The sequence below is a fragment of the Platichthys flesus genome, chromosome 18 (assembly GCF_949316205.1).
Source record: "Platichthys flesus chromosome 18, fPlaFle2.1, whole genome shotgun sequence".
NCBI classification, from domain to species: Eukaryota; Metazoa; Chordata; class Actinopteri; order Pleuronectiformes; family Pleuronectidae; genus Platichthys; species Platichthys flesus.
In genome coordinates this window covers 21119765-21132076 of record NC_084962.1, presented here as the reverse complement: position 1 = coordinate 21132076, position 12312 = coordinate 21119765, and the positions used below count along the sequence as shown (strand labels likewise).

At 48.8% G+C, this 12312-nt stretch overlaps 2 protein-coding genes across 3 annotated transcripts; both read right to left on the bottom strand.

Moving 5' to 3' along the window:
- Positions 1-219: 219 nt before the first annotated feature.
- On the bottom strand, positions 220-3776 carry LOC133973250 (transcription factor E2F3-like). Of its 2 annotated transcripts, none has more exons than XM_062410995.1 (9): positions 3499-3776; positions 2900-3175; positions 2548-2594; positions 2248-2294; positions 1945-2131; positions 1699-1853; positions 1370-1485; positions 1096-1261; positions 220-467 (listed from the first exon to the last, which is right to left on the bottom strand). In XM_062410995.1, exons 1-9 carry the CDS (start codon positions 3613-3615, stop codon positions 460-462), a joined length of 1119 nt encoding a protein of 372 aa, XP_062266979.1. In that variant the 5' UTR covers positions 3616-3776; the 3' UTR covers positions 220-459. The 2 variants fall into 2 exon arrangements, with proteins under 2 accessions (XP_062266979.1, XP_062266980.1); XM_062410996.1 differs by having other exon boundaries at positions 1096-1258; positions 3499-3775.
- Positions 3777-5427: 1651 nt separating this feature from the next.
- si:ch211-202p1.5 (uncharacterized protein LOC103909337 homolog) lies at positions 5428-11148 on the bottom strand. Its single transcript, XM_062412030.1, has 3 exons — positions 11088-11148; positions 7923-8085; positions 5428-5558 (listed from the first exon to the last, which is right to left on the bottom strand). The coding sequence occupies exons 1-3, from the start codon at positions 11146-11148 to the stop codon at positions 5435-5437; spliced, it is 348 nt and encodes a 115-aa protein (XP_062268014.1). The 3' UTR covers positions 5428-5434.
- Positions 11149-12312: the final 1164 nt, after the last annotated feature.

The following is a 12312-nucleotide window of genomic DNA, read 5'->3' as shown; positions in this document are numbered from 1 at the left end:
CAGAGACCAACCTTTCTATTGTTGACCAGTCTGAACAAAGAGCTGAGCGATGACCTCTGACCTGCAGGTCACACTGATCACTGGACTGTGAGGTGTCCACAGGGAACACCAGAGTCTGGAGGTCCACCTGGGACGCTGGTCTCACTCAAACACTTTCTGCATCTTGCTCAGAGTTCTTGCTGTTGCTGCCACCGGGATTCAAACCATCAAACTAGTGACTTCACAGTCTCAAACAGGTTTTTATTACTAACAGCAGTCCCAAATAAAACAATCATGTACAATATTATACAGTTATAAACTATGATACAGTAATGGAGTTCGATACAGTAATCATCTGCTGAGCCTCCCCACTTGTGGTTCTGATCCTGTTGGTACCATGGGATCAGGATCTCCTCAGGATCCTGAACCCTGAGGACAGCTGGCGCCTCCTGGTGGCTGGCTGCTCGCTCTGCACGGGGCTCAAGACACTACAACAACAGAATGAAATGAATAATGAAAAGGAAATACAGGTCAGAATCAATGTGCATCACACAACAAGAATAACTATTTAAAATGCAGTGGTGTATGATCACATTCAGAAAGTTTAACAGTTACCAGATTATATATAAAAACACACACACAGTGAGTATCATCGTCTTTACCCCGACAACTGATCTCAGGTCACTCGGCTCATGTTCATCTGTTCCTGGTTTATTTGAGTGTTTTAATATCTGTGTCCTTTAAAAAGAACTAAAACACTGACGCTCATAAAAACACGTTTCAACATCAACGACCTCATTCACTTCATTTCACTTACTACCACTACTTATACTGCACTTTATATATACTTATCATATCTATTTACTTCTATTGCGGCTAGTCTCGTATCAGAATGTTCATATTCCATATCGATTTCTAACTGTACATTTCTTATTTATTTACATATTCCACTTTACATATACACATACCATTACTTGCACTTCTGGTTAGATGCTAAACTGCCTTTTGTTGTCTCGGTACAATGACAATAAAGTTGAATCTAAACAAACTGGCTCCGCCCTCTTTAGTGATCATGTGAATATTCAAAGTCTCTAAATGACGACAGTGATTTGTCACCTCGGTACAGAGCGCTCGTCCTGACCCGACTCTCCTCCAGCGTTAGAAAGAAGCCTCTTCCCGTCCGCCCGGGGTCAGAGGTCAAGGCGTCCATTGAGTCCATCTCACGGGTCACCACAGTGATGGGACCCTTCCCGGCCTTCAGGTGGACCTGGATGTTGTCCTGCTGGCGGCACACAGGAGCAACAGGAAGTGAGACTTTTCAAAATGAGTACAGCTCTTCTCTTTGTTCGGGTCATGTGAAGGAACCAGAGGAAGCTGCAGACGTCCGAACCTCTTTGGGCGCAGGGATCTCCAGCTTGGTTTCCTCCGGAGCTTTGATGACGATCAGCGTCTGGTCCTGCAGAACCCGGAGGCGGCCCAGGTCCTCCAGGGTCACGTAGGCTGACGTGCACCAGGTTAAAGAAACCACTTCATCAGAACATTCACAATCACAAGGTTGACTCTCAGCTCTTTGAATTCTACATCTTCAGCATAAAGCTCAAAACAACTAAATGGACAAAGTGCTGTAGGGGGCTGGAGGCCCTTTATGGGGGGGGGAGAACGGCCCTCTCTAATATTAGTCTGCTGACCTCTGACCTCAGTCTGATGTGAAAGGATATGCAGAGTTCTCCAGGTCGTCGGTCATGTCGAAGAGCTGCTGCGCGCAGCTTTTGATGAGGCCGTCCAACGTGTCCTCCACCCGCTGCAGGTTCTCCAGCTCCTTCTGGAACCGCTGCTGGTTCTTCCTCAGGAAGCTAGAGATGGGAATCTCTCCTCTGCAGACACAGAGTCAGAATCTGGTTTCACACATGAACATCTGCACCAACATGCAGTGAACAACTGACACATCCTCTCTCATCCACTCACATCCACTTGATCCTGTTGGCCGACTCCTTCTGAATGAGTTTGATGCCGTCCAGCGTGTTGGTGATATCGTACACGCGCCGCTTGCGGATCTTCAGGCTGGCGGCGACCTGCCGGAGGTCCAGAGAGCCGCCAGGCGCCGCCAGCAGCAGCTCCAGGAAACCCTGAGTCAGCAGAACCAGAGACGTGTCTGAAGAACACAACAAGAGCGTTTCATCCATCTACTGTTGATTTCTTCAACAGGAACAGGAGCGGCCTTCTGAGCGACGCTGGTGTTTACGAGTGTTCACTGGACCCTGAACTCACCGTGTCTGGAAACTCCCTTCGACCTCGTCCTCTGTGGCCGGGCGGCGCTGAATACAACAAAACACCAATAACTACAACGTTCCTCAGTAGATCTCCTTCCTCAGTCCTTCACATGCAATCAGGCTGCCCCCCCCCCCCCCAAATCCTGGATCCTTAATGGAATCCGCTCCACAGGTTAATGACTAGATCTTAGTTTATGTTCAATGTTTCAATGCGACGAGAACAACTGGGAACAAAATGAAACCAATTCAATCTTAACCATGAAACTGGGAGGTCCCTGAACACAGAGACATTTGTCACCTGGTTGTCTCAGGCTCCGGAGGATTCTCCAAACCAGCTGCAGGTCCCTGGAGACGAGAAACTACAGATTCAACCCTGACTCAACAAACACATTTATCATATAAACAAATATTTAATATTTTACAATTTAACCATAAACTTTTTTATAAACAACTATAAATACAAAGAAAACACTAATGCACCAAATATACATAACACTACATAATGAAAATTAAATATAGCCTAATGCACTAACTGCATCATTTTTCTATAAGATAAGTTTTCATATCGTTAAGGATAAAACGAAGACACTGATAAATCTGTGAGTGGTAAATCTTTAAATACACATAATGCATCAGAGCAGTGTCCAGACCTGCTGTGGAGGACCAGGAGCAGGACGAGCTCCTCCTCCTTCGTCCTCGTCCTCACAGCCTCCGCTGGTCCACTGCTCCTCCTCCTCCTCAGAGGACTCGGCTCCCCAGGGGCTGACCAGGCCCAGGCCTCCGTCCAGGTAAGGGGGCATGATGGGAATGGCCTCGCTGTCCACCTTGTTGCTGCAGATGTCCTCCGGCAGGAAGTGGTCCTCGCAGATCACATGCGGCCCGGTCCTGTCCTGCTTGTCCGTCTCTCTCAGCGCAGCTAGCCAGACCTGAACAAGTGTGACTGCAGGTCAGAGGTCAGGGGTCAGGGTCAAACACACGCTCATGTACGAGGCCAGGATGTGTCTTCATACACACAAGGAACCGACACACGGGACTTTGAGCCTCAGGAACTCAGGGTCCTCCGGTGAGACCAGGAGTCAGAGTCTGGATCCCCCCCCCCCATCCTAGTGGGGGAACGCACGCACACACCCACGAACACACCACCACCCACACACCCCTCTAGCTACCGGTGCTAGCAGCAGCCTCCAGCCGGCCCGCGGAGCCCCCCCGGCCGCGGACAGGCTCCCGGTCCCGGGCACGTGAGTCCTACCTTGACCCGCGCCTGGTCCGTGGGGAAGCTGAAGAACCTCTTCGGGGGTCGGTGGGAGACTCCCGGGGTCACGCTGGCCGAGCGGCTCGGACACCCGGACACCACACACCTCACCATGCTGGCTGTGGCTCCTCCGAGCTGCCCCGGTACACACACATCTATATCGATATATATATATATATATTTATATATATATATATTTGTATTTATATACACACTCGGTGCAGTCTCAGGAAGTTCACACAGGAAACAGACGAGTCTCTGACCGGATGTTTTCTCCTCTTGCTGTGGTTCTTGACTCTTTACCGCCATCTACCGGACTGGGTCTGGAAAACCCTATGAACACACACATACACGTCTCCTCCACCAACAGAGGACTGGGGTTCTATAATGACCAAGTGCGGACCCCTATTTGTGGTAATAACAAAAATCAGGAGATAGAATATTTACTGTCGGCGGTCCCCTGTTGGTGAATGTGAAACGAAGCCGAAGTCCACACACACACACACACACACACACACACACACGCCCCCTGCTGTGTGCCTGACCCCACTTATTGTTGATTGAAGGCTGTAGGTTCGATTCTCAGAAGGTGCCTCTCCCTTTGGTTTCCTGCTCTACATTCCATCATTTGCCTACTTAGTTTAGATTCCTGTAAAAATGTCTTCCTGTATCACTTTAACAAAATCCTCTCCTCTCCTCTCCTCTGTCTACAGTCCCACATCAGAGTCCAACGTTTCTCCACGAAAACACAAAGTTTGTTTTTGTTTCTGTCAAATCTCCAGAGACAGATATAAATACATGAAAAATCTGATATCAAATGTATTTTTGAACATCTCCCCCTGGTATCACTAAAGTATTTCTGATTCTGATGTATTTCAATGTGTTCCAGCTCTTTCTCTCTCCAGCAGACTGAGAACGACCAGAGCTCCTCATTCCTGTGGCACAGCTCATGAAAGTCTGTTATCATCAGAACATACAACACACACTCTTATCTCACAAGTTTATTCCTTTACTACACAATACAGTATAATGAAGAAGCGATATTGAGAAGTTTCTCCCGTAATATTCAGTCACAGCTTTTTAAAGGGTCCTCGGTCACGTCTCATGTCAGAGCCACTGTATGAACAAAGATTAAAAACTGTCACAATGCTTAAGATATTTATATGAATATAAAGTCAACACTTTGTGTCCTGCCTTCATCAAACAGGACGCTGTAGATGACACTGATTCAACACAACTGAAGACGTTTCTGTAAAAATTCACCATTTTAGAAAAGAGTTGACTCTAAATAAAGATGGACGACATGATGGCTCCCAGAAAAGAAGCCAAATCATCTCCATCGCCCCCTGGTGGCTGGCTGCAGTATAGTCTATAAACCCACCACCTCCATGTTAGCAGATGGGACATGGACCAAACTAAAAAATCAAAGTATACTGTACGTTAAATTCATTTCAGTGATATCACAATATTTTGTGTTTGTGCAGTGTAAGGCGACACTTTGTCCGACTTGTGTGACTGCTGCAACATTTCAGAACAGAGAGGTCAAAGGTTAAACTCCCTGAATGTTTAATTAATCAGCCTGATGTTAAAAACATGTGTTTCTTATCTTATACTTCATACATTTACATAAACACAGAGTACATGTCCAAACTGCCGTCAGCGTCCATGTTCGTAGCTTCTGATACATGACACACTTCCTGAAGACGAGCTGGTGTCACGCTCCTTCCTCCCTCAGGTCTGGGGTTTGAGTGTGTGTCGGCTCCTCTTTTCCCAGAATGCATCTGTGTGTTTCTTCAGTTGTTGGTCAGTCGTCTTCTTCACCTCTGTGTTTTCTCCTCTGAGGAAATAACAGGATGAGAAGTGATGTGAGAGAAAGTGAGTCATCATTGTTTAGGTGTGTGTGTTGAGTGTGTGTGTGTGCGTGTGTGTGTCCTCACTCTGTTTGTGTGTGTACCGAGCAGAAGCTCATACACTTGTCGTCCTGTGTGTTTGTGCAGAAGCAGCGTCTGAGCTGCCTGCGGAGTCGCACTGATCCGAATCCGTACGGAACCACTCGGCTGGAAGACACAGAGGACACACTCACACCTGAACCTCATCGCAGACCCACACAGGTCTGTGAACAACACACACAATATATAAACCATGAACTAGAATCACCATCCTGTGGTTGTTTGCAGTTTCAGACATTTACACATCTTCTTTTCCGGATTTATGGGGTCACTGTGACCTTTGACCTTTGATTGTGTTGACACTTTGATTGTGTTGACACTTGGTGATGGTTCTTCCAACTCGTCTGTAAGTGTTCAGCCCCCCCGAGGGGAGGAATAAATCTACAGGACCTGAAGGACTCGACTGTAAATCACTGAGTTACGGCTCCACGGCATCAAACCCCCGGTGAACTCTCCTCTCCTCGTGAGCAGCTCCAGATACTTTACAGCTGATTTCCTTCTCTTCGTGTGACAGTGAACAGGGCCCTTCGTTCTCCGAGGGAAACCACCAACTTAACTGGTGCATCTATGACGCCATGTTCTGGTGACTGGTTTCCAGTTGTGACACATTTCACCTTTTAATCACGTTACAGCTCCTCATGAAAATGTTAAAAAACTACTTCAACGATGTTCAAATCCATTTTCCAGAAACAGTCCCCCCCCCCCGTTTTATGCAGCTCAACTTGTTGTCCAGGAGGAAATAAGAGACCAAACTAAATACCAGGACCCTTTCATGTTGGACACATGATTTGTAATCTTGTGAACATAAATAAATGACAAAATTCAAAACCCAGCGTGTGTACAGAGCTGCAGGAGAAGCTGAGGGCCGCAGGGTTCTGTGGCTGAGTTTACTGCCGAGCCACCACCGAGTAAAACGTCTTTATGATGGAGGCAGGAAGATCACAGTTCACCACTCGGCTATGTTTAGACCAAACCAACAGTCTGAGACTTAGTGAGAGGGTCCTCCTGCTGCTCGAGCTGTTTTTAGATCTTCTCTGGAAGCTATTCTGGTCCCACCTCGTTTTATTCTCTCTCTGGAATTCATTAAAATCTTAATGTGACCTATCGGCACGCAGCCCCGCCTCCTGCTCACAGAGACGTGGCGAAGTCCCTGTGACTGGATGAGGTGGACGAAGGAATATACGATAAATCTCACCGACGTCCTGCAGCGGCCCCTAGTGGCTGCAGGAGATCCAGTTTGAATCAGAGTTTCAGTCCTTTATCGTTTATTATGAACGAGGTCGTACAGATTTGAATGATGTGAAGCATTTCAAGATTCTCCAGGAAATGACATCACAGGAAGTTAAAAATACCCACGTAGACTTCTGCTGCAGCGCTCAGAGGGTTAATCTAAACGGAAGCAGGCATCGAGCAGTGAAGTGGTCGTGGGCAGACCAGGGGTCGACCGCAGTGATTCCAGACTCGCTGTGGTCTCCTCGAGTTCCAGGTTGAAACGAGCTGTTTGGAAGCAGCGGGAGGAAACATGGCAGAATTACCCTTCGTTAGGAGAGGTGTGCTTTCTTATTAGCTGCACCACATCTGACCGGCCACTCGGCGCTTGTGCACACTGAACTAAAATGAAGTTAACTGCAACCGATTGTGAAGGAAGACGTTCATCTGGTTCCACTCAAGACTTTCATATAACGACTCTGAGTCCAGTTCAACGCACACGTTCATTCATCAAGAAACAACACAACTCCATATATGACATCCTGACTTGTGAGGAACATGTTCTGCAGGTTCTCTATGTGAGAACAAACGTCTGAGTCTGTGTCTCCAGAATCTTGACACCATGGTTTCACTCAACAGGAAGCTAGGAGATAGGAGATAGGAGATAGGAGATAGGAGATAGGAGATAGGAGATCCTTGTTGAGTCTCTTTGCCTCCAAACTAAATCTAATGACACAAGAAGTGATTCAAATCGACGCAGTGGTTTTTTCAAGACATTCAGCAGAGACGAGGAAAACAGAAAAGTGAAGGTGACTGTAGTTCGCTCCTGAACGCTCACGTCAGACGTCAGAAGCTGTGGAGCTGAGGATCTGAGAAGCTGTGGAGCTGAGGATCTGAGGAGCTGAGGAGCTGAGGAGCTGAGGAGCTGAGGAGCTGAGGAGCTGAGGAGCTGAGGAGCTGAGGAGCTGAGGACCTGAGGAGCTGAGGAGCTGAGGATCTGAGGAGCTGAGGAGCTGAGGAGCTGAGGAGCTGAGGACCTGAGGACCTGAGGAGCTGAGGATCTGAGGAGCTGAGGAGCTGAGGAGCTGAGGAGCTGAGGAGCTGAGGAGCTGAGGACCTGAGGAGCTGAGGAGCTGAGGATCTGAGGAGCTGAGGAGCTGAGGAGCTGAGGAGCTGAGGAGCTGAGGACCTGAGGAGCTGAGGAGCTGAGGAGCTGAGGAGCTGAGGAGCTGAGGAGCTGAGGAGCTGAGGAGAACCTCTCACCTCGGGCTGTTGACCCAGACGATGCCGATGTGGCAGAAGAAGATGCACTCTTTGTCTTTCTGGTTCTCACAGGAGCAGCGTTTCTCTCGCCGGTGGGCCGTGTGGTTGAGCTGCACCAGGGGGCCCTCCTTCGCTGTGGGGCTCGTGACTGAGACGCCGGAGGCTGGAAAGCACGGGAGGAAGAGGAGGAAGAGGAGGAAGAGGAGGAAGAGGAGGGTGAGAAGGTCATCGTCATGTTTACACTGCAGGAGATTATAAATTACATTTAGTTTCCATCATCACAACTTCTGTAGAAAAATCCATATTCATTTATTCAGGACTCAGTTAAAACATGGTTCACTTTCAGTCAGGGCATCTGGACGAGCTGCACCAGGGGGCGCTGTTCCACCACCGATTTGATTTCTTGTCCATTTCAGAAAATCAAAGAGGAACAGACCTTCACACATGACAAAAAGAAAGTGTGGAAATGTGTGGTCCATCAAAGGCCTGACAGAATGTGTCAGGTTGTGTGTCAATGTGCGACACACAACCTGACACACACGTGTTTACTGACTCACAAAGAAACAGGTTGTTAGAGAGAAATGAAACTGCTGGGTCACCTCAAACAGGAGGAGGTCACCTTCCTGGAGGAGAAGGAGGCATCGACCATTTAAACAATGAGTCTGATTCAAATCTCCTCTGTCAGGCTCCATCGTGATGAGGAGCAGTCTGGGTTCAGGTCTCAGTGAGTCCTGGTTGAGCTCCCAGTGGGAATCGAACCCCACTGCTCCTGAAACACAGCGCAGGGCAGCGACCATGTGACCATGTGGAGGCGTCGCCCGGTTTCCATGTGGTCGAGGTTTCAGCAGCATGAGGCGGCTTCGTGCTCACGTGACACTAAACCCCCCCCACGAGAACAACAGAAAACAAGTCGTAATGCTTGTGAAACTGATCCAGAGTCAGGGAGCATCACTCATGGTGGTTCGGCACCATGCACCGTTTCCCCCCCGGCCGTCCAACCCTTGGATCGGTGCCCAGCTCCCGTGGCACGCGACGGACTCGAACCTTTGTTGTTTCCTTGCTAAAGGCAACAAGTCGTACTCTGAGATGTTTTCCCTTCACCTCAGGGTGCCGGTGAAACTTCCTGTAACGTCTCTCAGTGTCTCTCTCTCTCTCTCTCTCTCGGTGCCTGAGCCCACCGGCCGTGAGCGAGCACACTTTGTGTACACGTGAAAATATCTGCAGCAGTTTGCGTCTGAGGCTGCAGGATAAAGAACTGTGGGAAAACACAAGAGCCCCCCCCCCGGAGTCTGCCAAGCCACAGTTTAATTTCTTGCCGTGTTATGAGAGCGTCTGGCCGGCTCCACAGGGTTTGACCACATCTGACAATATACAGCGGATCAGTTTAATCTGGAGCTGCTGTTTGTGTTGGCAGGAGTCGCTCTGCAGGTAGAGGCCTCGCTCTGTGTGCACGGAGCTGTGTGTGTGTGTGTGTGGGGGGGGGGGGTGTAAAGAACACACTCTGAACAGGTCACGTCCATCGTGTTGTTCTAGCCGCAGCAGACTCAAGTTTCCTGGGAGCTCATAACGGTGCTGAAGCCAACATGAGAGCCAGAATCAACCGGCTGCCTGGTTCAGAGAGTGGCTCCAGCAGAAGTCTCCAGACAGGTTAGAAGAGTAAAACGTCTCTGAGGAAACTTACCCAGCAGGACTCAACCTGCCGGGGGACGAGGACGACCTCCACGGCTCCAGAGGGGTGGGGTGAGGCCTTTATTGTTGCTGAGGTCAGGACCCCCCCACAGGGCGGCGTTTAAAAGAGACTGAGAAGATCAAGGTGACAGGAGACAGCTGCTCCTCACCGTGTGGAGGACCAGGATCTAACACCACCTTCAGAAGGTGCTGATTCTGTACGACTCAACATCGTGGGTCTGACGCACGACTCCACGAGAACCATGTGACGCTAACGTGATTTAATCCCAATGAGGAAAACTTTTGCTTCTTTCAATAAAAAGCTCATTTTAAACTGCAGCAGCAACTGAAACTGAAATAAAAAGTAAAATAGTTTTACAACTAAAAACAAAGATATTTTAAATTTCATTTCAGATTTTATTTCCAGAAACAGGTAAAATATGAACTTTTGATATTGAACCAGTGCTGCAGCTCCTGAAAGTGTTTTATTTGATTTCTAGTTTTAGTGTTCACTGAACCTGCAGCTCCACGAAACAATAACAACACAAACAACGCGTCATCACAACAACAACTGAACCCTCTGTTACACTTCTGCTCTGGTGTCAACCTCAAACTCCATGAAACCAAACACAAAGCTGAACAGAGGCCACCAAACAACACCACACACATCACACACTTGCACACTATCTACACACACTTCCACAAAAACACACACACACACACACAAACACACACAGACACACGCACACACACACACACACACACACACTGACCACTTTGCTCGAGGGCAGTTTTGTGTGAACCCTGTTCCGCCCTCAGATGAAACATCACGTTTGAGAAACAGAGAGTAACTTGGAGAACCTGGAGATCAGATGAACATCTGAACCGAGTGGACTGGAGTTACAGGTTCCAACAGCTTCTTCACGCTGCCCACGGTGTGGCCATGAATCTACAAACCAGTCCGGCCCCATGAACACATTCCAGATCCTCCATATGTGATAAGACATTAAAGATGTGTAACATTCCTGAGCTCCTCCACTCGCAGGGTTTGTTTAGCTTCTTCACCTCCACTTCAAAATGTTCCGACTCAGGATTTCTCTGCAGGCTGGTTTGTTTGTGGAACTTTAAAACTGGCCGAGGGCAGTAAAGAGATAATCTGATGAGTTCAACATGTCAGTGAAGCATCAACGGTTAATTAGCAGTTAAAATGTGCCCCCCCCCCAACATAGACACACCCATCTCATGGAGAAAATGTCTGTTGAAGACGCCTCAGTTTTGTATCGTAAATAAATGCATCGACTTATTTCACTTACATTTTATAAACTAACCCTGAAAAATGTTAACGATGTCAAAGTGTCAACAAACTGTTCTACAGTACAAAATGAAAAATCATAATTTTCAATCCAAGAAACATCTTTATGTAAAATAATTCTGCAGATCACAGGATCAATTCTGAAATATTCTACCAGAGAGGCTTTGTCTCTTCAGCTCTGTTACCTTGGTTCTGGTGGAACAACATCAGAGACGCAGTGAGGAGCCAAACGTAGGAGACGTCCATCCTGCAGACTCCAGGTGAGACGTCTGAGTCCTCCCGTAAATTCCTCCCAGCAGCTCCAGTCATAAAACACGGTGGAGGAAAAAAGCCTGAGATGTTTATTGACCTTTCAAACACAAAGCAGAAAACACTCCTGGCAGAGCAGACTCCAGAGCTTCTGACTGCTCCGGTCAACCGCGAGGAAACCTGCTCCTGAAGGCCACACCGGAAATGTCCATCTGATCTGTCAGGTCCAGGATCCAGGAGAAGCTCCAGACGTGACGAGCTCAGAGCGACTGAGCTGCAGAGGAGGAGAGGAGGAGGACAGAGGGGAGGAGAAGAGAGGGGAGGAGAGGAGGAGGACAGAGGGGAGGAGAGGAGGAGGACAGAGGGGAGGAGAGGAGGAGGACAGAGGGGAGGAGAAGAGAAGGACAGAGGGGAGGAGAACAGAGGGGAGGAGAGGAGGAGGACAGAGGGGAGGAGAGGAGGAGGACAGAGGGGAGGAGAACAGAGGGGAGGAGAGGAGGAGGACAGAGGGGAGGAGAGGAGGAGGACAGAGGGGCGGAGAGGAGGAGGACAGAGGGGAGGAGAACAGAGGGGAGGAGAGGAGGAGGACAGAGGGGAGGAGAACAGAGGGGAGGAGAGGAGGAGGACAGAGGGGAGGAGAGGAGGAGGACAGAGGGGAGGAGAGGAGGAGGACAGAGGGGAGGAGGACAGAGGGGAGGAGAGGAGGAGGACAGAGGGGAGGAGAGGAGGAGGACAGAGGGGAGGAGAACAGAGGGGAGGAGAGGAGGAGGACAGAGGGGAGGAGAGGAGGAGGACAGAGGGGAGGGCCTCCTCTGCTCCTGGTCAGACGCTGACATGCTCTCACTGTGCTTCTGTCTCTGAGCAATTTCCTCCACACTTAACAACCTGGTCTGTCACCATCATCATCACCATCATAATCATCATCATCATCATCTTCATCACCATCATCATCATCTTCATCATCTTCATCACCATCATCAGTGGAAACAAAAGTCCACACATTCTTCACTCCAGTGTAGATACTTCTCTTTACAAGAAGAAAAAAATCTCTTTTTGATTTCCTCCTACACAAAATCTCCTGCTGTGTTTTCACATCAGCTCTCCAGGGGGCGGGCCCGATAAACTCCACCAGGGGGCGGGCCCGATAAACTCCACCAGGGG